Source organism: Papio anubis, chromosome 9 (genome assembly GCF_008728515.1).
Source record: "Papio anubis isolate 15944 chromosome 9, Panubis1.0, whole genome shotgun sequence".
In the NCBI taxonomy this organism is placed as follows: domain Eukaryota; kingdom Metazoa; phylum Chordata; class Mammalia; order Primates; family Cercopithecidae; genus Papio; species Papio anubis.
Window position 1 is genome coordinate 34689725 of NC_044984.1, and position 26528 is coordinate 34716252.

Genomic DNA, 26528 nt, shown 5'->3' on the forward strand with positions numbered 1-26528 from the left:
TGCAGTTTACTTGAGGTTTTTCTCATCTCTAAAAGAGTATAATAATAATAATGATAATAAAAATGATTTCATACAGGACTGTTACAGAATTAAAAGATACAATAATACCATGTGAAGTGTGATATATAGTACATGACACATCATAAATATTCAAAAAAGAATAATGCTCTTTTATTACTTTTCAAAAAAATGCTAACAGATAAAATCAGAAAAGTCATATGATTGCTTTTCAAACTTTGCTCTTTAAGAGCAATAAAACTTTAAATGATATTATTCCTCTTTGCTGCCACAAATGTCAGCTACACAGTTATGCAGCTACAGCCATGATTCCATAGAATAATAAAGAACTTATAATTTGAAAACATACTAAACCCCCCCCCAAAAAAAAACACAACTCTTGAAATGTGAATATCCAGAAGACCATTATTAAGCATAAGATAGAAAAATCTACAAAATTATTACATAAATGATGCCAACTGTGTTTCAGTAATTCTTGTGAAATGAACAGAAACCCTGATAAGCTGTTTCAGAAAGTAAAATTAAAACAGTTTTCACAGAACATTTTTGAGAACTATGAGTTTCCAATTACTTCTCAAAGTGAGTGTATATAAATATAAACTAGCTAATGAGAGTAGCAGAAACAAATCAAACACCAAATTTCACATCTAAGATTCTGACTACAAGTCTATGGTCAAGACAATTGTTGTCTTAAAAGTGCTGAAGCCACTGTAGTAACAGCTAGTGAAAACATATTTGAATTTCATAGGCTCATCTTTCACAGTAGAGAGAAATTCCATCACATCTTGAAGTGTACATACCTATAATAAGGGCCTAGTCTGAATTATAATCTATTCTCTAGAGTTATAAATAAAACCTAGCTCATTAATTAGTAAGGGGTATTTCCTAAATTCAGACAGTAACAAGGGTCTGCTTCAAATCACACGAGATTTTATAACTTTCATATTTGAAATTTCATTATACTTATAAATACTTCATATCAAAAAATAAGTTTTTTCAATGGGCCCAACATGTCAGCAACTAGAAGAAAATACTAATAACTTCTGATATACACATAAATTCCAAACAGTTTTGCTAAAAGTCTACAATGAGTTTCTAGACATATACATCTGCCTTTGTAAATAGGGACATTCAACAAATAGTCATTTTGCACTGACTTACGTCTCCTTCTCACCAACCACACTTCCCCAGGGTGTCAGGATGACTAAGTAGCATAGAGGGAAGGAGTCTACATACTGTAAGAACTCCATTTCCTCCTCCAAATCTCAGGAGTCAAAGAACAGACATCACCATCCACTCCTCTCACATAAACGGAAAGTCAGAGAAACATTTATGAAGTGCCTTGCTAATGTCAGGCAATGACTGTATCTGGCAGTGAGGATACAAAGATAAGTAAGGCTAAGTTGCTAGTGGAGACAAATATAATGCTGACCGCTCCAGAGACGTATCACAAAGGTTCCCAGGGAGTCGAGAGAAGGAAGGCACTCTGCCCTCTCATATTCCAACATAAGATTACTTCCAACCTTCCTTTTGACTCTCCTGTTTACCTGCTCTATAAAATCCCAGAATTTCTCCCTCTTCTTTAAGGATTTCCTCATTAATGAACCTTCTCTCTATTGCAAGAGCCTGAATAAAATCATCTCCTTAATTGTTTGGTGCATTTTAACGTTCACAAAAGGTATCATCTTACTTTGACTGTAATTTAAGGCAAGGGAGCTAAGATTTCTGTTGCTGCGTCAAGCCATTTTGACAGTGCAGCTGGCTCCAGTTTCGGATGATGAGAGACTCAACTCTCAACATAGAAACTGGGCCTCTTTTGGTGCCCCATTAGATCAAATGTGACATCATGTGCTGAGATGGACCTGTGGGGCTGTGACATATGAAGAAGTGACTGCGGCTGGGCCTTGAAGAAGCAATGTGCTCTGAGCAGTGGTCTCATAAAAGTATGTTGCTACAATTATAGAGGCTTCCCTGCAATATTTCTTTAGAGGTTCCTCTGTTACTACACGCCCTGTGCACACTTACACATGGACACAAACATTGACAACTTTACCTTCTGCACAGAAGCCAAACCCACTAGGAAATACCTCACTGAAGAGGCTTCAATGCACATATTTTAAATAAAGAAAAAAGAAAAGAAAGAATGTGAATAGCATCCTCAAATTAGTCCAAAGAATACAAACTGAGGAAACTGATAAAAACAGACATACTTAATGGTCAAAGAAGGAACTGGCAAACTATAGCTCATGGGTCAAATCTGGTCAGCTGCTTTTATAAATAACAAAACATAACATAACAAGCACAAAATAATAAGCTTCATACTTTACTGGAACAAATCCACACTCATTTTTTAAATATATTTTCTATGGTTGTGTGCTGTAACAGCAGAGACAAGTAGTTACAATGAAGACCACTGGCCAAAAAGCCAAGTATTACTATCTGGCCCTTTACAGAAAAAGTTTGACAACTCCTAGGATAATGCATCAAAATTAATGCCTAATCCTCAACACAGAGTACAGTCTCCAAACTCGAAATTATATTCAAGTATAGTTAAAAGATCACCATTCTACTTTCTCAATAGTTCTTTCTTTTGGGTGAAATATGATTTTTCCTAATTTGTAGACTTTCTATTCTTATGCAACACAATTAAAATAACACCAGCATCTATTGGACTAAGCAGGAAGAAATGCTTAAGCACTTCTAGTTCAGATTTTTTGTCAACTGAACAATAAACTGTGTTAAATTTTGCTAATGGAGACTAATATGAAAAAGCCTTCTTAGCCCAGAGAAGACTCCTAATATGTTACTGCTTTTCAAATTTCATATAATTCTTTTTGTGAGGCAATAATTGCATCTTTTTTGCAGGGTTCACTGATTGGAGTAAACAGTGAAGGTCAGGGGATGTGAACGATCTCAGGGTGTCTCCCAACTCCACCTCACCTCCTCAGATCCCACCCACACCATTTCCTCCTCACCCTGAGAGTCAGGAGGCACTTGGTAATGTTGAGTGCTTCTTGCTTGCTCTCTTGGTCTGACGATGGAGTCTGGGCACTACTGAAATAAACCTGGAAAGATACATTCAAACGAGATTGTAAAGGAAGTTTAATAATAAGTTAAGGAACATGTTTCTGAAGAGGAGAGGGACATGATCCTGTCTGTGTGTTGCAATGATAATTTTGGAGGGCATGGGGAAAGGATGGAGAGGGAAGTTACTAGAAACAAGAATGGCTGACACTGTTACTCAGGCAGAGAGAATAAGCACCAGAGACCTTGCCCAGGCAATGGCAGCAACAACCGAGAAGAGAAAAGAGATGGGAAATACAGGCTCAAGGTGCACGCAACTGAACTATTTTGCCAACTGATTTTGAAGTTCATTGTCTTTTTCCCATTTTTTATAGCTGTTTGAATGCTTTCCTTTTAGAAAAGGACATTCTTAAGGACATTTGATTGTTAGGTTCTAAGCTCTCTAAGAGCAAGGACAATGCCTAATTTCTTTTTTTTCCCCAAATATTTACATCCCAACTGCATGGCACAGATGTTGTGGCATGAGATGCAGTCTGCAGAGCAGAACAGGGAGAAACTGGAGTGGTAGCAGCTGGGGCCCAGATCCCACCTCCTTCACTTCCTAGCTGTTTGCCCTTGCCAGCACTCCATTTCCTCAGTACAACGTGGATTATAATGTCTGTTTTAGGACTGTTTTAAGAATGAGAGAGAAAAGAGAAAGGGAGAATGTGTTTCTATAGATGTGCATGTAACATTTATAGAAATGGGCATTCAGGAAAAAGAAATTGTTACTAGTATTTTCACACTAGTTGCCCCTCCCCTTTAGGAAAGAACATTTACCGGGCTTGGTTTTCTCTAAAAAATTATCTTGAAGGTTTATTTTATTCTAAGAGATGTGCAGTGGGAGTCATTTTCAAGGAAGTACCTTGAAAAATCCAGGGGAAAAATTGTACTGAAAAATGTGAGACACTTACACAGCAATTGATTATAGTTCTAGCTCAATAAACCTAATAATTTTCTCCTCACTATATCCTGCCAAGGACACACCTCCTTATTGAAGGCTCAATGTTTCAAGAAATAATAGGTGTTAATAAGTGAGTTAATTGAAATGTGCATCTAAAGCAAGGTATTCAATAAGATACTGATTAAAAATACTGCTCAGTACCAGAGGGTTTAGAGGGACCTAGGCAGAGCAGTAACAAGAGGAGAAAATTAATGGCATTTGACCACTCTAGTTCCCCAATACAAATTCAACTCAAGATATGAGGGAAAAAATGAGTTTTCTTTGATTTTTTAGAAACTCTGAGAAGATCTCTGCTGACATTTGAGAATAGGCAAGTTTCTTCAGAGAGTGCATGACATGGTAATGTGGTTTGGCTCTGTGTCTCCACCCAAATTTCATGTCGAGTTGTAATCCCCAGGTGTCAAGGGAGGGACCTGGTGAGAGGTGATCAGATCACGGAGGCGGTTCCCTCATGGGGTTCTCATGATAGCGAGTGAGTTCTCACGAGCTCTGACGGTTTAAAACTGTGTGGCTTTCTTTACTGTCTTTCTCCTGCCGCCATGTGAGACGTGCCCTTCTTCCCCTTCACCTTCCACTACGATTCTAAATTTCCTGAGACCTTCCCAGCCATGCAGAATTGTGAGTCAATTAAACCTCTTATCTTTATAAATTACCCAGTCTCGAGTAGTTATCGCAGTGTGAAAATAGATTAATACACAGGGCCACTGATATTCTGATTCTAGAGACTATCCATGGAATTGTCTTCTTATCCCAACACTAAAGAATGGCTCCTGTGCCTTCCCCTCTGAGGTGGAAAAAAAAATTGCTTTTCTTCACGACCTTCTTGTAACCTCCTACAAAGATCAGGTAACCTTTAAAGGGCATAGTAATTTGCTGTATCTTGAAGAAAAAAATGTCTCCAGATTATGGTTTTATTTACAAAGCAGACTGTCACCTATACTGAATGATGGATTTCAAGTTAAGTTGGAAGTGAGCTACCCTGAGCAGCAACCGTGAATTACATTCATTTTCAAATGTCTACCTTGTGGGGTTTTTTTTTTTTTTTTCATTCCATTTAATTGTATTAAATACAGAGCAGTAAAATATAGTGTGAACCTCACAGTGAATGGGGAAAGAAGAGATATTTGACAAAGTCACAGTTCTTTCTGCATGAATCTTTTTTATGAGACATGGATTTAAGTACATCTTAGCAAGAAAACAAAAATATAGCTTTGAAGTATTACCTATCTACTTACTAAGACAACCTGGATTTTCAATATAAATCAAGGAAAATGACTTAAAATCCTACAAGTAATCTGAAAAATGTTTTCTTCTCCAGTGAGTATGCTGAGTGGCAAATCTCTGTGCTGTTCTTTATCCTCATGTAACAACAGAACAGTTAATGACATTTTAATGTAAAATCCAAGAATGATTCCGATTCTACATAAGATTTTAAAAGTTCTCTAGGGTTTAGAAAAGTGATAACAACCTTTATTTAAAGCCATATTGAATGAAATAATGTTTCTTTTAAGTAAGTCAGCATGCCTAAGAAAATAAGTTTTACTAAAAACTGAACAGAGTTGCATATTGTTTTAATAGTCCCTTCAGCTTACAGCTTAACACAAGAATTGAGAATTAAAGCAGCTTTTTATCTGACCTTTTGTTTTAATCTACTGTTTACCAGCCTAATACTTTGACAATTTTTGAAATTTTACAACAATCTCTAGAATATTGGATATAGAAATGTTTTCTTTGCCAATATTCAGAAAATGGCAGGTCATCTTACCAAGAACAATTTATCAATATCTATTTAAAGTTCACCTAGTAAATGACATACATGCATTGTTTTGGGTGAGATAACACTGTACTATTACCAAATGAAAAAAATAAAAGCAAACTACCAAATATATTAGGGAGAATGACTACTTTCCTCTAAGTGCAGCAGATGTCAATTGCAGTGAGTATTTGACTGCATTGTCATTATGCTGAAACTGGATTTCTAAAGAAACGCACAGAAGAATTTCTATCAAAATACAATAAATATTTACCCCCTCTGACCTCTCTGCAGAATATGATTTGCTGAAAGGGTCACAGTCAATATCAATTCACAGAAAAAGAAAATGACTTACGAGAAGGTAAGACTTCATGACCAAATTGCAAAATTACTAGACGAGAAAAAAGAGGAAGATGTAGCTGTCCCTTCCTATACATGACAGACATGACCCCCAAAGAACTGGAAGTAAATCAAATCATGTTTTAAAATGAACTCACAGGAAGCTCCTGAATAAGTTCTCTTTCCTACAATACTCTTGCTTTCCAGGCTAGAGATCAAACTCTTTGTCAAAGGCAAAGCCGATGTTCGCCCAGATTCCTGAGCTCATTAGTTGATAAAATTAAATAATGGAAATCTTGCTGGCTTGCATGTTTTCACATAGATTATATATCACACAGGTAACCTGAATACCCTATTACAGTGACTAGCACCTAGTGGGCCTGCATCTAATTCCAATCTGAAACATTACCTAGTGCCCATGAGTTGCTACTTCTCCTATATGACTAAATGTTGAGATTTTACAGACCAAAGGTAGGGCCAATATCCTGGCTGGCATTCTTCTATTTAATAAGTCCATTTTGAAAGTACATGATCTAGATGATCTAGGTAATATTAACTGTAAAACAATTTTTAAGGCCAGGTGTGGTGGCTCATGCCTGTAATCCTAGCACTTTGGGAGGCCAAGGCAGGCAGATCACTTGAGGTCAGGAGTTCGAGGCCAGCCTGGCCAACACGGTGAAACCCCGTCTCTACTAGACATACAAAAAAGTAGCTGGGCATGGTGGTGCATGCCTGTAGTCCCAGCTACTGGGGAGGCTGAGGCAGGGGACTCACTTGAACCCGGGAGGCAGAGGTTGCAAAGAGCCAAAATTGTGCCACTGCACTCTAGCCTGGATGACAATACAAGACTCTGTCTCAAAAAAAAAAAAAAAAAAAAAAAAGGCCCATGACCATTTTTAAGCTCCTTGGATTGAACCCATGCTATAAACAGATTTATAAAAGGCTGCTCTTTGCTGCCCTAAGGCATGCAGTCAGTGTCTCCCTTGCCTTCCTTCCTTTACTCAATCTGTCATTGCACTGATGCTGTCCTAATAACCTCATTCTCCCTAAACATACTGCTTTTTTCTTTCCCTAGCTTTTTGCAGTAGTTCTAACACCACCATCTGTATGTTTCTCTAGAGAAAGCTTTTGTTGTTCATGCTTTCGTTGTTCATGCTTTCCTTCCAATGATCCGTGGCCTTAGCACCACAATGATCCTGCCTTAGTACCACCACTTCAGAGTGGAGAGGAGGACGACAGAGATGGTGCCTTATCTAAGACCTCCCAGAAGCCGTGCCTGAAGGGTTCCTGCAGCAGGGCCAGGGAGCCCCTTCTGACACCGCATGGCAGCAACAGCCTTTGCTTTCCTTTCACCTCCTCCCAGGGTACACTTGTTTGCTGGTACAGGATAAGAAACTAAAGAAGTCAAATAAGCGCTATCAAACAAGGTTATATAAAGCACATGAAAACACACTTCTTATTTCTGGATTGTTCCCTAAGAATGCCTTCAGAAGAATTATGTCTTCTGTTGGTTCGTTTTACTTCCTTTGTCATGGGAGACAATTTTTAACTTTCAGGAGCTAACGCTCCTAACAAAGACTCTTTGCCTTCTATATGCCCAGCAATTTAAGAGACTACCTCTCATCTCTAGTGACATGGACAGACCCTACTTTTAATACCATCTCTAATGAATTTGTCCAAGAGAGAAACTCCAAACTTTTTCAGTACATGTCTGTCAAACTGAGGGATACATATCCCAGGGATATAAATGACAGAGTGATGGGTTCCATGAAACCAATGAACAAACACTGGAACTATTTAGAAAAAGCATGCTTAGAGTCAAGTAAAACAGTTACATTATAGAACAGAATGCAAACTTTGGTTAATGTCTAGGATAAAGCAGAAAAATTCAAATATATTTGAGCTTACCACAGCTGCCTCCTGTTATAACTAGGCCCCAAAGGGCCTGCCTCTCTTCACTCAACTTCGAAGCTAAGCAGAAAAGTTTGTCAATCATTGCTTAAGTAATTACCTACGTCTCTATCAGGATTCTGTATCTGTTGATAATACAGGCCATGACTCTATTACACATCTATGCAATATGACATAAACTAGGAAAACAAACCAGACATACCCCAAAATGATGGAAATCATATTAATGTTACTTTGTATTTAAATTTGCTTTCAATTCTGAAAACAGTAATTGTGTCCCTACTAATTTAACACTTAGGCTTGGGAACCTGAGAAAAAAGATGTATAGTTAGTTCTTACCGCAGTATCTTAGAAATCTGGTACATGTACACTTTATAGCCATGATCAAAACTTGCAAAAATCAATCTGGCCCACTTAATAAAACAGAATTTTGCATCTGCTGTTTCCTCTCTCTGGTACAGTCTTTCCTCCAGTTCTCTGTATTGCTGATTCCTTTTCACCCTTCAAGTTCATCTCTTCAAAGAGGCTTCCCTAACCATCCCATGTAAAGTACCCCTTTTCATTCCCTCTATAAGCATTTTATTATTCTGTTCATTTTTTTCAAAGCAATTACCATAATTTGTACTTATCTGGTAGTTAATTGCTCTTTCATTTATTATTTGTGTGCCTCATCCAATGAGAATGGACCAGAATGTTGTCAGTCTTATTTACTGCCACATCCCCACCTCTGATGCATGTCACTCAATAAATACTTTTGAAAGAAATACTGCCGCATAGCATTTAGAAATAAAGAGGGGGCACTTCTCACAGACTTTCAAAACCCTAAAAAAAAAAAACAGACCTCGGACCTTTAATACCATCGGACCTTTAATACCTTTAATACCTTTAATACCTCGGACCTTTAATACCTTTAAAACAGACCTTTAATACCATCTCTGATGAATTTGCCCAAGAGAGAAACTCCAAACTTTTTCAGTACATGTCTGTACTGAAGCTATTATAATCTGGCTTTTCTTACAAACCTAAAAAGAAACTGAGGTGCGGCAACTCTCCCGAGATTCATTTAAGATGGCAAGTTTGAGACACAGCCAGTGATATTCTTCCATCTCCCTGTCTCCCACTCCAGTGAGCTCTCCAAACCAAGCTGTTGTTTCTGCTAGTCTTACTTTATTATTCCTAAAGGATGTATAAACAATGCTGAGCACACGTGAAAACCAAATGTTTGCTTCTTTTCCCATACTGCCTTTTTGTTGTTGTTTTGCCAGCTACAGTGGAAAAAAACACACAAGACATTGTATGTCATGCAAAAGAGTCTGACCTCGATGCCATGAGCAGAAGAGATGAGATTCTACTGCACTCCAACCTTATTCCACGGTATGGCCTGGAAGCCTCAACTTTGCTGTTGACATGGCCAGAGTAACTGCCATATCTACTATATAAAGTGTGGTTTTAAACCAAGAGAAATGCTCTATACACTGACAATCTCACACATCCAAAAAATAAATTAATATAGCCAATATACACTTCAATGAGTATTTGACTGCAGTGTCATTATGCTGAAATTCAGTATCTAGGCCTATTTTCCTCAAAGAGGTCAAGTTTAAATTCAAGTGAACAAGAAAAAAAAAATTCCTATGAAAAGAGAAGGATCACATATGCAAGTGTCATAACAGTCACAAGTCATAAATCCCCTGGGGAACTGCTAGACAAGACATGGTTTACTGATCTGGAATCAGACCTACTTATAGTAAGCTCAATGAGAACAGGTATCTAAGCCATCACATTTAATAAAACATTCCTCCTTATAAGAAACAGGGTGTCTCAAACAACGTCTTTCTAAATTCCTGGAATATCGGGATAATTTGTGGTGCCTACATCAAGGTTCCCTTCAGGCAGCTGCACTCTACTGCCCACAGTTCCCAGGCTTGATGATGTGGATCAAAATTCTCAGGATCCATGGACAGATTAACAGGCCATTCTCTACCCCTCCAACACAATGGCTTTTCTGCACCACATCTTTTCTGCGCCAGTGCATTTTTATTACTTTGAAGTTAGCCGTTTCTTTATGTGCATTTGTTCAGCTAGCCTACCGTTCTTGAATGAAGCATGATGGAGGGACAAGACCATACCAGTTTGTTAACATTAAGTCCCTGCACTGGTCTCTATTTTCCAATTAAACAGACCCAGAGTCTTGCTTCTGAACATCACAATACCGATATACAATTCACAGTTCTGCAGACCACGTTTTACTGTGGTCAAGTTTCTTAATCATAAAAAATCAGGTCCCCAATCACTGGTGCCATGTAATCTGGCAAATCTGTCTGAATGCATTCATGCCATAGTGCTCTTAACTGTGTACTTTTTAAAAAGAACATAAGATTAGCTTTAAATTAAGCAAGATGATATTACTTCAAATAATAAAAATCCAGAAACGGATAAGTTAATAATTCTATTAGTTCCAAAGTTTAGAATATTTACTCAAGCATGAGCAAATGTTATTAGGATCCAGTGAATAACATTAGAGTATTTTTAAAAACCTGTGCCAAATGTGAATGTAAAACAAAACTGGGAAATAGGGAATTATTTTATCTATATGCAAGAAAAGGAGCCCTATTTAGCTCCCAAAGACTTCTGATAAAAACTAAAGCAGATGTTGATAATTGCAACCCTATGTACCCCAGATTTCTTTAAAAATTCATTTGGTTATATATTCTGAATAATGTATAAAACTCAAATAGGATACACTGTCAACACTGCATGGCTAGAGTAGTCAGACATATTTTTTAGCAGTCAAAATGAAGCTATATCCTTAATGCTTTGTAATAAAATCAATGATATCCATATCCCTAAACAAGAAGGCTTTTAAAATTAAATTGTCTTATCCTTTATATAAATTAATAAAAATACAGGCTGTAAATAGTATTTAACAATTGTTCTCTCACTCTGAAAAGTTTTTCCACTCACACATTATTTGTACTTGAGTTTCAAATGTAGGAATTACTACAATTAAAACAAATTCATGGCCAGGTGCAGTGGCTCACGCCTGTAATCCCAGTACTTTGGGAGGCCAAGGTGGGCAGATCACCTGAGGTCAGGAGTTCAAGACCAGCCTGACCAACATGGTGAAACCTCATCTCTACAAAAAATACTGAACTTAGCTGGGTGTGATGGCCCATGCCTGTAATCCCAACTACCCGGGAGGCTGAGGACGGAGAATCACTTGAACTTGGGAGGCAGAGGTTGCAGTGAGACAAGATCGTGCCACTGCACTCCAGTCTGGGCTATAGAGTGAGACTTTATCTCAAAAAAAAAAAAAAAATCATATTTCATTTGAGTTACTGAGAAGACGAATTTAGACAGTAGCATAAAATAAGTTGTCATTTAAATAGACATTTTAAGACAATATTTTTAATGAACACAATGTTGAACTCAGTAAAACATTTTGTTAAAGCAAAATTCTCCTTAACCTTTGCACTAATATGTTATTCTAGAAATGCTGACATTGCTGGACACCTGGCAGATGCTCAAAAAGTGTTAAAAAAATGAACTTCACATAGAATTGGCTCACTGTTAGTTTGTTGAGGCTTTGATCTGAGTAACAAAGTGACAGCATCATGCTATCATGCTACAGGTACATAAAGTTAAATCAAGCCATGTGTGGCTAACACAGAGACCAGCTTCTTCAGAGTGCTCATTCTGTTGTTTCAGAAAGGCAATAATGGTCAGATCCACAAAAAATCATAGGAGAAAGTAGACTGGACAGACCTTTTAACACCTGTGTATGACATGTATCAACAAAGGAGTGGGTGTGCTTGGCATTTTCTCAGGTGTGAAAAATAATTTGACTAATATTAATCTGCCTCTCCCCTTGAGCTAACAATTAACGTAGAGGCAAAAGGAAGCACAAGAGAAAATAAGACCAATTTGGGAAATGTAAAGTGAGCAGGCTAACTGTTATTGTCGAAAAACTGCATTGTGAAATGTCTACCTTTTCCCATCGCTTACACGCTACACATCACTTACCCAAATCAGGCTGTCAAGGTTATAGATCCTGCCTCAGAATTGTTTGGTAAATCTTTATGTGAAATCTTTTTCAATAACAAATTCATCAAAATAAATTAACAAGAGACTTTTCTTTTCTTGGTTTTCTGACATGGTGAATTTCAGAATCGACAATGAATTAAATATTTTAATGAAAATAGGGAAACACAAACTTATTCCTAAACTAGTACATGAGGTACTCATATGCTTTATAAAAATTAGTATGAAAATTAATGCAACACATGTAAGCAAAGCATTTAATTTTTTACAATGATTATTTTGAAAACAGTTCAAATAGTTTTTAAATTAATATGGAAGGTCAATAATACATATATAATTTTATATATGGATATTTATACATAAATAATATATGGATATACATAAATATCCATATATTTAAAAATATGTTATATATACACACACACAATAATGACAAATAAATAAGACCATTGTATAGTTTTTAAATTCATATAAGTATAAAATCTATATACCTGAGCCGACCTCTTTTTCCTCCTCTTCAATGTTGTTTTTGATGCTATCATATTCCTCATCAATGGTCTGGTTACCACGCATCTGAGATAAAATTCTGCGGGCCTTCTGAGTCTGTCCTTTCTGAATAAGCCATCGAGGGCTCTCAGGCAAAAAGAGAAAGCCAAAAAACTGTATAACTGCCGGAATTGCTGCAAGTCCCAACATGTACCTGCAAGAAAAAAAAATCCACATTTACTGTAAAATTTGCTCTTACCATCATGTGCTCACCACATACTTTTGTGTTGTGTTGATAACAATAATATTTAATGCAAAGTTAGCCAGAATTATTTGTGTGTTTGTGTGTCTGTCTGTCACTAGGAAAAAAGGATATTTTTGTGCTGTATTGAAAATTTAAAAATGATAAAAATCTAATTATTTCTCTATCTTTCCCACAAATTACATTGAAAAAGAATGAGCAAAAGTTACAATAATTACGTATACACATTCTAAACCAAACATATTAAGCAAAACATCATAATCACCATTCCTATGTAAGGTTAACATATGTAATTTTGTATTTTACAATATAAAATGGGGCTATGATAAAACTTTCTGATATCTGCTTAAAAGGCACACTTTTCATTAAAATAAGTGCCCAAATGTGTTTCTTTACAGTTATTTCTGACTTGTGAATCATTAGTTATAATTTTGTTTCTACAATTTTCCTATTTCATTTTGCCATCAAGCATCATGTTCATCATCATCAACTGAGGAATGGGCGCCCACAGGAAAAAAAAAGATGGAGTCAGAAACCAATAATCCTAATAAAAATGATGACAAATATAAAAATCTGCTCATATTGTTGTAAGTTATCTGTTATCTCTTTAAATATCTATTCTTAATGGTTGGCAAAATTCTAAATAGCAAATAACAATATCATTTTAACTCCATCCAAGAAATAACAAAAATAGTAATGAGTTTATCAACATCAAAGACCTCTCCAAATTATAATCACCAGACTGATTTCCTAACATCTCTAAAGCCTCCATCTTTTTGAACCAAAGGGGTTGAATTAGATAAACTTTAAGCTGTCTTTCAAGTGGAAACTCCATGCATCTAGGATACCGGGATGTTTTCTGTTAATCCAACTTCTCTAGGTATGTTCCAGGGTAGATTCCTAACAATAGAGCTCAGCAGGCCAATTCCACTTCGAAACAAACCACACTGATATGCATAAGTCATGGAAGTCACCTGGCTCAATATATTTTTCAAAGCTATTCTACCTTTTAAGCTGTGCTAAACTAGAAGTATAGTAGTCTTAAAGGTTCCAGAGATAAATTTCACAAAATAAGTCTGCTATTTTCCATGCAATTTCATTTTAATTAAAAAACCAGTAGAAGAAAAAATATGATCATTACATGGGTAGTAAGAATACCTTCTACTACAAACTACAAAAACTAAAACTACACATGGAAACAGAAAAATTAACCAGGATTTGGAAAGTAAATAAACTATTTATGAATGAATGACTAAATGAATCAGTTGGCCTGCAGTGTTAAATCTTATTAGAGGTGTTTTATGCTTTAGGCCATGGATTGTGATAATTACACCAATATTTAGTCACTCCTGCCTCTGCTCATCCACAGAGCGCACAGTTTTTTAGCCTTAATTTATGTCTCTGTATCTTGTATAATAATACATTATTTACCTATCCCAATCAATTGCTTAATATTATTTAACTTTGTATTCAGCATAGCATCTAGTCATCTTGCACACAGTAGGCACTGAGTACATATTTTATGAAATAATACATAAGCACCTGTATATCTAAACTTTCTACATTAACTAACCAGAAAATAACTGTGCTTTGGATTTACATGACAATATCTTAGGAGACAACTCTTCTGGGTCATTTAGCTCTGCAAATTTACTTGCACAGTAATTCCTTCCAACCAAACCATTCATTATTATAGACATAACTGGACCTTCTCTTCTAGTCCTCGGATGAGAGCTACAGAGATCAGCTCACAAAAATATGTACTGCTGGCCTCTTCTCCTTAAGATATTAACTTGCATAATATAATCTGTTATTTAAATGTGTGTTTTATTGCTGTAAATCAATAAAACTTCCATCTGAGCTGTGTCAAAGAAATGTTTATACTATATTGATAATTATTTAAAAGTGATTTTTTAAGGTAGACCCTAAATATACTGGATTAGGAAATAAATTTTAAAAGTCCTAAGCCTTTATGTTTCATTTATCTATACCTATCTTTCTATTAAGATAGAAAAGTGGCAGATAATGCTTCAAAGAGCACTGAAATGAATGCAGAAACTGAATCATTTTCAGGTCCAAGATGCTCACATAATATTTTGCACTCTACTACTTGCTATTAAATCCCAGGATGCAGTATTTTTACAAGTTTTTCTAAAACAGGAAAAAGAGAAAGGAAGAGAAGAGAAAAGAGAAGACAAAAAGAAAAGGAAAATACAGACATATATCAGCCTATGTTTCTTAAGTGAGCTACAGAAGACAGAATAGGCCTTCCCACCTTTTGAAATCTGTGCAAGAGTCTGGATCTGAAATGTACAATTTTGTTGGCCTATACTAACGTGGGGAAAAGGAATTTGTACCCTGCTGCCAATCTTTAAGACTACTAAAGCTTCTTTCCAGAGATGAGTCAAGAAAAAAATGTTTTATACATTTGTATCCTAATACTTCTAAAAGTAAAATGGAAAGCTTATTTTGTTTTAATTAACTTTCATGATGAAAATATTTTGATATGAATAATTTTCATGGCTTTGAAGAAATGCAGTACACAAAATCAGAGCTTATATGACAGAGGACACAGGAACAGATGTAGGTGTCACTTCAGCTCTGGGCATACAAACCACGAGAACCTGGTCAAGTTACTTACCATTTTATTTATTTATTTATTGAGATGGAGTCTCACTCTGTCTCCCAGCCCGGGGTGTAGTGGAGCAGTCTCGACTCACTGCAACCTCTGCCTCCTGGGTTCAAGCAATTCTCCTACCTCAGCTTCCTGAGTAGCTGGGACTGCAGGTGCATGCCACCACGCCTGGCTAATTTTTGTATTTTTAGTAGAAACAGGGTTTCAAAATATTGGCCAGGCTGGTCTCGAACTCCTGATCTCGTGATCCACCCACCCAAAGTGCTGGGATTACAGGTATGCGCCACTGCATTCGGCCAAGTTACTTAACGTTTTAACACACAGGTGATAGTGTCTATTTCATAAGACTGCTGGGGGAATTAAGTGAAATCATTGTAACGTGTTTGTTCTGGCTGTATCACCCAACTAAATTTTCAGCAGGTATAACTAACCAATTTCTCTCTTAAGAAAAACATTCCTCTAACAATGTGCAGACTGGAGAACAGGAAAGATAAATAAGAGGCTGTGTTGCTGTGGTACTTATAAAAATTTCAATATGAGACAAAAAGAGAAGGATCTCTATAAACCAAACTAAGGCAGTAGTAGGACTACCAGTCCTCTAAATCCAAGGAAAGCAGGAATTAGATGAATGACAGAGTATTGTGATATACTGGGGCAGGCAGTCCCCTAGAAAAGCAAGTAGTCTCCTATTGATACAAGAGATCTCATTATTCTAAATTAAGTCAGGTACTCTAAACCTGGTTTCACATTAGAATCACCTAGGAGGCTGGTGAAACCCACCAGTTTCCAGGCCCCACCCTCCCCAAGGGATTTTGATTAATTGATCTGGGCTCTAGGCCCAGGGAGTTCTGTTTTATTAAAAGCTCTCCAGGTGGTGCTAACGTGCAGTTGTGGCTGAGAACCAAGGATCTAAATGTTTTTAAAACCCAGGGTAAACATGAACAACAAGCACCCAAGGTCCACACCTTACGGCAAAAGCCATTTATCTTCTGCGGGCAAGTAAGCGCACCAGACGAACACACAGTCGAGCAGACATGCCAAGCTCTCATGAGTTTTAAAAATCTGTAGTATGTTCTTTACCATCATGATCACTCATCTAAGGATTTAAAATTTTCTAAACTTACAGTTACGAAATGAACTATTTTCTGGCACAGCTAGCAGTACCAGCACCTTCCTACCAAAGCAGGCCATTTAAAGGGAGAGGAACGCTTCCAAATGACAATGTTAGGCCAGCTATCAATAAAGAACAATCCCACCAATTTCACCTCAGGTTAAGCCTTCTCAATTCCAGAGACTGAAGCTGTGTGAATCATGGATCCTGCATTCCTGGGGCCAGACCTCCTGCTATGGCTCAGCTGAGCAAGTGTGCTGTCTCTTCCATCAGATGGCTAGGGGCCTCACAACAAACCAAACAGCTCCTTCTCTGAACTGCACATTCGCTCTCATTCCTGTTTTAAAGCAATCCTGCTGCTCTCACCTATGTAACTCAAGACAATAATCCTCTAACATCTGCTTCCTTAAGTCACAGACTTTTGCACTTCGTGATCATTGACCTCCTCTCTGAACTGACAACATGAGTTAGCATGTTATCTACTCTAGCAGTCCAGAGGTGTGGTGATTATGTTCCAAATATATGAAAATCTAGTTGAATGCACAATCTCAGCATAGACATGTAATTGTTTAGTAACAACAATACTAATAGCAATAGTAATAGCTAATGTGTAGCACCAGTTACCGTGTGCCAAGCACTGTTCAGAACAGTTAAGAAACATTAACTCCTATGATTTCACAACAACCCTATGAGGCGAGTGCCATTATTATCCCCACTTTATAGACAAAGAAATGAGGCACAAAGAAGATACATGGTTAGTATGCAACAGAACTACAGTTAAAATCCAGGAAGTCTGGCTCATACAATAAATGTTTACTATAAGTCAAGCTATATTAAATGTTCAGTAATTACTTGATAATTAATTTGGTAGAACAAACAAAAAAAAGTGCATTAATTTACCTTAGCTTCATGTTTAAAGAATTCAGAGGTTCCCTTTGGAAGTATTATTCCCTCACCTCTGTTAAATGCAGTAAAACATTGCAGAAATAACAAAGCAAAAGCAAAGCTGGCTGGCTGGGAGCTGTCACTCCTAATTGTGCCCAGCACAGGTGCCCAACACAGTACCACCCACTGGGCTGGGTAACTGCAAGCTGGATTTAAATAACACAGAACTGCTAGTAGGAAATGGAATATCCTGTGATTCTCTCAACACCTATCCTTAGTAAATCAGAACTCCCTAAGAGCATTACTGTTAAAATAGCTGACTAGTTAAAATACCTCATGTGTAAAGGGTAAATTTGTACTGCTTATTTTGAACACTGTGCCAAACTAAGGTTTTATTTAATGTTTCTTTAACATACACTAGAAAACTTTTCATGCAGGAAAAAGTTGGATAACAAGAAGGTGGGTAATTTTAAAAAATCATTAGGAGCAAAAATAATCGTTTGCAAGATTTTAAAGGATTTGATCCTTTGAAAATATTTTCTATGATGAATATGATAGATCGCAAGTTGCTTTCTCTTTATTTTTCAATCTCTGCATCCCAAAGGTTTCCCCAAGCCTCACTCCTCCTGAAGAAACTGTACAGGAGTAAACAATTGTGTCCTGCTTTTGTGTTCTGTTTCTTTCCCTTCTCCCCTATGTTCCTGTTTCTCCTTAAATTCACAAATGACATGAAAAGGTTGCCAATGCCTTACAGTGGAAGATCTATATGATCTGTGGTTTTAATATGAAGTCAAGCTGTAATGGAAAAACTATCCTACTTAAGGGAAGTTTATTACAATACATTATATTTTTAAAAAACATGCAATTGTTTTTATAGCCCTTGAGGAGCTGAATTCTACTAAGAGAAGACACTTTTCACTTTGAGAGGCACAGGAAAGGTTTTCAGACACCATACTCATTTAGCCAATTATCCTCCCAACAGGCCATGAGAGCATTAAGGTACAGGTCAACTATCACTTCCTTACTGGCTTCCCAACTTCATATTGTCAAAACTATGGTTCCAAGCAAAATAACCACCTCATATCTTTTAGTCACAGATAATCTTGATACTTTCTAAAACACTAAGATTGGCTCACTGACAATCTCTGAAATGTCATCCTGAGTACAGTGAGGCTTTTTAGCAAATTCTCTAACAACATCCAATGCTGTCTTAAACTAAAAAAAAAAAATGAAATGAAAAAATTGTATCTGTAATTCCAATTAAGTTTTATTTCCACTCTGTCTTCTAGCTTGCACTTTTGCTATTGATTAACAAATCGTGTCCAAGTTAGCCCATTCTGAATAGCTCAGAGGAATATTATAAATATTAAGATGATTTATTCTTTAAAATTCTATAGCTTCAAGTTGGCATCCTTTCACAAATAACTATAAAATAAACTCAAAATCTTTTTTTTCCTGCAATAGTTCACCGAAAATAAAAAGGGTTAGCAATTAGAATCAGTAGATTCTTTGAAAACACTACCTAATGAAGGTGTATTGTGTTTGCTTGGAAAGCTAAGCCTTGTGATTTCTCTGAGCTACTACTCAGTTATTTACCCAGGCAACATCTCCTGAATGTATGTTAAATGCCAAGTACTAAAGCTAATCACTGAACACCATGAATAAACTTACCCAGGGATGGCATCCCCCCCACAGCTGGAACTTCCCAATGATAAACAGGACAGTGAAACATTTTCCCCTTAAAAAAGCATAACTTAAACCCCTTCAACCTCATCCAAGAACACTGTGCCCTTAGCCCTACATCCAGAGCTATCCAACTACATTGTTCAATGTTCCGACGAATTTTGAATTTTTCATATACTGAAGGAATAATCACATGAGTGATGTGTTTACTAAAAGATCTCTATCCATGGATTTACAAAAGAAATGGTCATCGTTATTGATCAATAACTAGATATTTACATGATAACATGGTCACCAAACATAAGTTACGATTTATGTAATATGTTTCTACTTAATGCAAAAGTTTTAGATGCAAACAGATAACACTGAATTTAGCCAGTTGCTACAGTTATGTTACAGCAACTTACTTGGTAACATATTTTTAAATTTTAGTTCATGCTTCACAAGTCTATTTTAGCAGAAAAGAAAACATTGCCACATTGAGATCCCAGGCTGGAAAGTTACTTTTCCTCTGCCACCAAGGACCATGTAAAATATGCACCCTGATGACTGATACACTTGATAATCGGATGGCAGCTACAGAATAAACATAAGACCACAGCTGAAGGTACATAACAAAAATTTCAATGTGCACAGCTGGAATCTTTCACGTTAAATGCAGGTAATATATGATCCGCAAATGATCAACTCCCGTGTTACCTAAAGAAAGATTCTGTGTAAACTGCAAACAAACCAACCATCATTACCAGGTAAGTAAACATAACAAAATATTGACTCTGTCTACATAGCTTAAGGGAAGACACCACCAAGTAAATTAATACCAGCATATAAGTGGCTTGGCCAGGGTTATTTAAAATGTCATGATTATAGTGGAAGAAGCAAAATACATTCTGACAGAATGTGATACTGCTGAAATCAATGAATGTGGCATTTTGCACTAATATTAGGTAGTTTTAAACTGTATGGTAAAATACGTTAAGACCTGCACAAAATCCACAGTACTATTGCTGAAAATAACGTACACACTTCTTAAATATACACATATCCTTTTTTTCTCTCAAACCCTGAGAATCCATGAAAAGCTTTGAGCTAGAGATTATAGAGAAACAGTAATGATCAACAGACATCCGTTGCTTCAAGTAACCTATACTCCAGTAATCATCAAACAAAATAGGATTCTTTAACTGCCATGATAGGGGTTTAGGCCCAGTGTAGGAGGAGTAAGGAGAGCAGTTATTCCAACAGAAGCTATTAGAAAAACATTCCGGCAGAAACATTTATATTATTCGCTGGCCAAGGCAGAACAGGAATATATCAGAGAAATCCACCATAAGGCTGAAATTAATTTATTTTTTAGGTAAAATTTATGTACAAGAAAATGCAGAGATCCAAGGTGTAACCATTCTGAATTTTAAGAAAATATGCACACCCTTGTAAACATTATCTCAATCAAGAAAGAGAATATTTCCATAATTCAAGGAAGTTCTCTTATACCCCTGTTCCAGTCAATCCCCATTGACTACCACTGATGAAACTTCTGTCCCCATAGCACATTGATGAACTTCATATGGAATCATGGGGAATGTACTGTTTTGTGTCTAGCTTCTTTTAATCAGCACAATATTTTAAAAATTCATTCATATGGTTGTTCCTTCTATGTCACTGATTCATTTATCTACTGTTACCAGACTGTGTTGATTACTTTAGTGTTATAATAAGTCTTGAAATTAGACAGTGAATCCTCCAACTTTGTTCTTCGAGATAGTTTAGCAATTTTAGGTCCTCTGATTTTCCATAAAAATTTTAGAATCAACTTTTCTGGTTGAATGAATGTAAGTGATGATAGTGGATATCTTTGCCTAGCAAACAGTCATAAGGGAAAGCATCATTTTTTCACCGCTGAGAATAAAGTTCGCTGCAGTTTTTTTTGTGTGGATGTCATTTGCTATTCTGGTTTGCTGAAAGGTTTTATCATAAATGAATGTTATTCTCTCAAATATTTTCTCTGCATATACTGAGATGATCATACAGGTTTGCCTCCATTGAATAATTTCAATATGGTAACTTGCATGGATTATTTTTCCATATGCTAAACCAATCAACCTTCCTGGGTCATGATTTATTCTCCTTTTCATACTGCTTGGTGCAGTTTTACTAATTTTTTGTTGTTAAGGATACTTTTTGGTCTGTATTCATGAAATTGGACTCAAATTTACTTTTCTTGTAACAACTCAGGCCCTAGTATTAGAATTATGCTAGCTTCAAAAACCTTAATGGGAAGTGTTTATTCTACCTTAATTTTCTTAAAGTTTTTGTTTAAAATTAAAGCTATTTCTTCCTTAAATATTTTATAGCATTCACCAGGAACTGGGTGCAGTGGCCCACACCTATAATCTCAGCAATCTGGGAAGCTGCAGTGGGTGGATTGCTTAAGCTCAGGATTTCAAAACCAGCCCAGGCAACAAGGTGAAACCTCAACTCTACAAAAAATACAAAGATTTGCTAGGTGTGGTTGCATGTGTCTGTGGTCCCAGCTACTCAGGAGGTTGAGTTGGGAGGATCCCATGACCCTAGGAGGTTGATGCTGTAGTGAGCTGTGATCGTGCCACTGCACTGCAGCCACCTAAGTGCCACAGTGAGTGAGACCCGGTCTCAAAAAAAGAAAAAAAAAATTCTATATGGGCCTGGAACTTGCTTTGCAAGTAACTTATTAATCATGATTTAGCTTCTTTAATAACTACAGGGATACTCGAATTTTCCATTTTATGTCCATTTTTGGTAAGTTGTGATTGTCAAGCAAATGACCATCCCATCTAAGTTGGTAAATTTATTGGCACAAAGTTGTTCACAGTATTCCTTCATTATCCTCATAATATCCATAAAATGACATGCCCTCTTTTATTCCTAATATTGATAATTTGTACTTTATCTGTCTTTTCTTAATTAATCAATCATAGCCAGTTTATCGATTTTATTAATCTTTTCAAAGAACTAACTGTTACATTGACTTCTGCTGTTTATTGTTTCATTCTTTGTTTTGTTTGGTTTTAATTAGCTCTTATTTTTCTAGCTTCTTAACATGAAACTTAGATCACTGACTTTAAACCTTTCCTCTTCTCTACTGTAATCACTTTTAAGCTATGTATTTTCTTTTTTTTTTACATATTTTTATTATTATTATTATTATTATACTTTAAGTTCTAGGGTACATGTGCATAACGTGCAGGTTTGTTACATATGTGTACTTGTGCCATGTTGGTGTGCTGCACCCATCAACTCATCAGCACCCATCAACTCGTCATTTACATCAGGTATAACTCCCAGTGCAATCCTTCCCCCCTCCCCCGTCCCCGTGATAGGCCCCGGTGTGTGATGTTCCCCTTCCCGAGTCCAGGTGATCTCATTGTTCAGTTCCCACCTATGAGTGAGAACATGTGGTGTTTGGTTTTCTGCTCTTGTGACAGTTTGCTGAGAATGATGGTTTCCAGCTGCATCCATGTCCCTACAAAGGACACAAACTCATCCTTTTTTATGGCTGCATAGTCATAGTATTCCATGGTGTGTATGTGCCACATTTTCTTAATTCAGTGTGTCTGTCACTGATGGACATTTGGGTTGATTCCAAGTCTTTGCTATTGTGAATAGTGCCACAATAAACATACATGTGCATGTGTCTTTACAGCAGCATGATTTATAACCCTTTCGGTATATACCCAGTAATGGGATGGCTGGGTCATATGGTACATCTAGTTCTAGATCCTTGAGGAATCGCCATACTGTTTTCCATAATGGTTGAACTAGTTTACAATCCCACCAACAGTGTAAAAGTATTCCTATTTCTCCACATCCTCTCCAGCACCTGTTGTTTCCTGACTTTTTAATGATTGCCAGTCTAACCGGTGTGAGATGGTATCTCATTGTGGTTTTGATTTGCCTTTCTCTGATGGCCAGTGATGATGACCATTTCTTCATGTGTCTGTTGGCTGTATGTATGTCTTCTTTTGAGAAATGTCTGTTCATATATTTTGCCCACTTTTTGATGGGGTTGTTTGTTTTTTTCTTGTAAATTTGTTGGAGTTCTTTGTAGGTTCTGGATATTAGCCCTTTGTCAGATGAGTAGATTGCAAAAATTTTCTCCCATTCTGTAGCTTGCCTGTTCACTCTGATGGTAGTTTCTTTTGCTGTGCAGAAGCTCTTTAGTTTAATTAGATCCCATTTGTCAATTTTGGCTTTCGTTGCCGTTGCTTTTGGTGTTTCAGACATGATGTCCTTGCCCATGCCTATGTCCTGAATGGTATTACCTAGGTTTTCTTCTAGGGTTTTTATGGTTTTAGGTCTAACATTTAAGTCTCTAATCCATCTTGAATTAATTTTCGTATAAGGAGTAAGGAAAGGATCCAGTTTCAGCTTTCTACTGATGGCTAGCCAATTTTCCCAGCACCATTTATTAAATTGGGAATCCTTTCCTCATTTCTTGTTTCTCTCAGGTTTGTCAAAGATCAGATGGCTGTAGATGTGTGGTATTATTTCTGAGGACTCTGTTCTGTTCCATTGGTCTATATCTCTGTTTTGGTACCAGTATCATGCTGTTTTGGTTACTGTAGCCTTGTAGTATAGTTTGAAGTCAGGTAGTGTGATGCCTCCAGCTTTGTTCTTTTGACTTAGGATTGTCTTGGCAATGCAGGCTCTTTTTTGGTTCCATATGAACTTTAAAGCAGTTTTTTCCAATTCTATGAAGAAACTCATTGGTAGCTTGATGGGGATGGCATTGAATCTATAAATTACCTGGGGCAGTATGGCCATTTTCACGATATTGATTCTTCCTATCCATGAGCATGGTATGTTCTTCCATTTGTTTGTGTCCTCTTTTATTTCACTGAGCAGAGGTTTGTAGTTCTCCTTGAAGAGGTCCTTTACATCCCTTGCAAGTTGGATTCCGAGGTATTTCATTCTCATTGAAGCATATTTCATTCTCTCTTTCATTCTCTTTTGTGAATGGAAGTTCATTCATGATTTGACTCTCTGTTTGTCTGTTACTGGTGTATAAGAATGCTTGTATTTTTGCACATTGATTTTGTATCCTGAGACTTTGCTGAAGTTGCTTATCAGCTTAAGGAGATTTTGGGCTGAGACAATAGGGTTTTCTAAATATACAATCATGTCATCTGTAAACAGGGACAATTTGACTTCTTCTTTTCCTAAATGAATACCCTTTATTTCTTTCTCTTGCCTGATTGCCCTAGTCAGAACTTCCAACACTATGTTGAATAGGAGTGGTGAGAGAGGACATCCCTGCTTTGTGCCAGTTTTCAAAGGGAATTTTTCCAGTTTTTGCCCATTCAGTATGATATTGGCTGTGGGTTTGTCATAAATAGCTCCTATTATTTTGAGATACGTTCCATCAATATCAAATTTATTGAGCGTTTTTAGAATGAAGGGCTGTTGAATTTTGTCAAAGACCTTTTCTGCATCTATTGAGATAATCATGTGGTTCTTGTCTTTGGTTCTGTTTATATGCTGGATTACATTTATTGATTTGCATATGTTGAACCAGCCTTGCATCCCAGGGATGAAGCCCACTTGATCATGGTGGATAAGTTTTTTGATGTGCTGCTGAATCCGGTTTGCCAGTATTTTATTGAGGATTTTTGCATCGATGTTCATCAGTGATATTGGTCTAAAATTCTCTTTTTTTGTTGTGTCTCTGCCAGGCTTTGGTATCAGGATGATGTTGGCCTCATAAAATGAGTTACAGAGGATTCTCTCTTTTTCTATTGATTGGAATAGTTTCAGAAGGAATGGTACCAGCTCCTCCTTGTACCTCTGCTAGAATTCACCTGTGAATCCATCTGGTCCTGGACTTTTTTTGGTTGGTAGGCTATTAATTATTGCCTCAATTTCAGAGCCTGCTATTGGTCTATTCAGGAATTCAGCTTCTTCCTGGTTTAGTCTTGGGAGAGGGTAAGTGTCCAGGAAATTATCCATTTCTTCTAGATTTTCTAGTTTATTTGCGTAGAGGTGTTTATAGTATTCTCTGATGGTAGTTTGTATTTCTGTGGGGTCGGTGGTGATATTCCCTTTATCATTTTTTAATGCATCTATTTGATTCTTCTCTCTTTTCTTATTAGTCTTGCTAGCGGTCTATCAATTTTGTTGATCTTTTCAAAAAAACAACTCCTGGATTCTCTGATTTTTTGGAGGGTTGTTTGTGTCTCTATCTCCTTCAGTTCTGCTCAGATCTTAGTTATTTCTTGCCTTCTGCTAGCTTTTGAATGTCTTTGCTCTTGCTTCTCTAGTTCTTTTAATTGAGATGTTAGGGTGTCAATTTTAGATCTTTCCAGCTTTCTCTTGTGGGCATTTAGTGCTATAAATTTCCCTCTACACACTGCTTTAAATGTGTCTCAAGATTCCAGTATGTTGTATCTTTGTTCTCATTGGTTTCAAAGAACATCTTTATTTCTGCCTTCATTTCGTTATGTACCTAGTAGTCATTCAGGAGCAAGTTATTCAGTTTCCATGTAGATGAGCGGTTTTGATTGAGTTTCTTAGTCCTGAGTTCTAGTTTGATTGCACTGTGGTCTGAGAGACAGTTTGTTATAATTTCTGTTCTTTTACATTTGCTGAGGAGTGCTTTATTTCCAATTATGTGGTCAATTTTGGAATAAGTGTGATGTGGTGCTGAGAAGAATGTATATTTTGTTGATTTGGGGTGGAGAGTTCTGTAGATGTCTATTAGGTCTGCTTGCTGCAGAGATGAGTTCAATTCCTGGATATCCTTGTTAACTTTCTCTCTCGTTGATCTGTCTAATGTTGACAGTGGGGTGTTGAAGTCTCCCATTATTATTGTATGGGAGTCTAAGTCTCTTTGTAAGTCTCTAAGGACTTGCTTTATGAATCTGGGTGCTCCTGTATTGGGTGCATATATATTTACGATAGTTAGCTCTTCCTGTTGAATTGATCCCTTTACCATTATGTAATGGCCTTCTTTGTCTCTTTTGATCTTTGATGGTTTAAAATCTGTTTTATCAGAGACTAGGATTGCAACCCCTGCTTTTTTTTGTTCTCCATTTCCTTGGTAGATCTTCCTCCATCCCTTTATTTTGAGCCTATGTATGTCTCTGCATGTGAGATGGGTCTCCTAAATACAGCAAACTGATGGGTCTTGACTCTTTATCCAGTTTGCCAGTCTGTGTCTTTTAACTGGAGCATTTAGTCCATTTACATTTAAGGTTAATATTGTTATGTGTGAACTTGATCCTGTCATTGTGATATTAGCTGGTTATTTTGCTCATTAGTTGATGCAGTTTCTTCCTAGCCTCGATGGTCTTTACATTTTGGCATGTTTTTGCAATGGCTGGTTCCGGTTGTTCCTTTCCA

At 36.8% G+C, this 26528-nt stretch overlaps 1 protein-coding gene across 1 annotated transcript in view; it reads right to left on the reverse strand.

The window, feature by feature from the left end:
- The window catches only part of SLC2A13 (solute carrier family 2 member 13), a 351023-nt gene that overhangs the window by 251045 nt on the left and 73450 nt on the right, over positions 1–26528 (reverse strand). The window contains exon 3 of the mRNA XM_017945781.3: positions 12581–12789. Within this exon, the coding sequence (XP_017801270.1) occupies positions 12581–12789 (209 nt within the window). The remainder of the gene's footprint in view (positions 1–12580; positions 12790–26528) is intronic.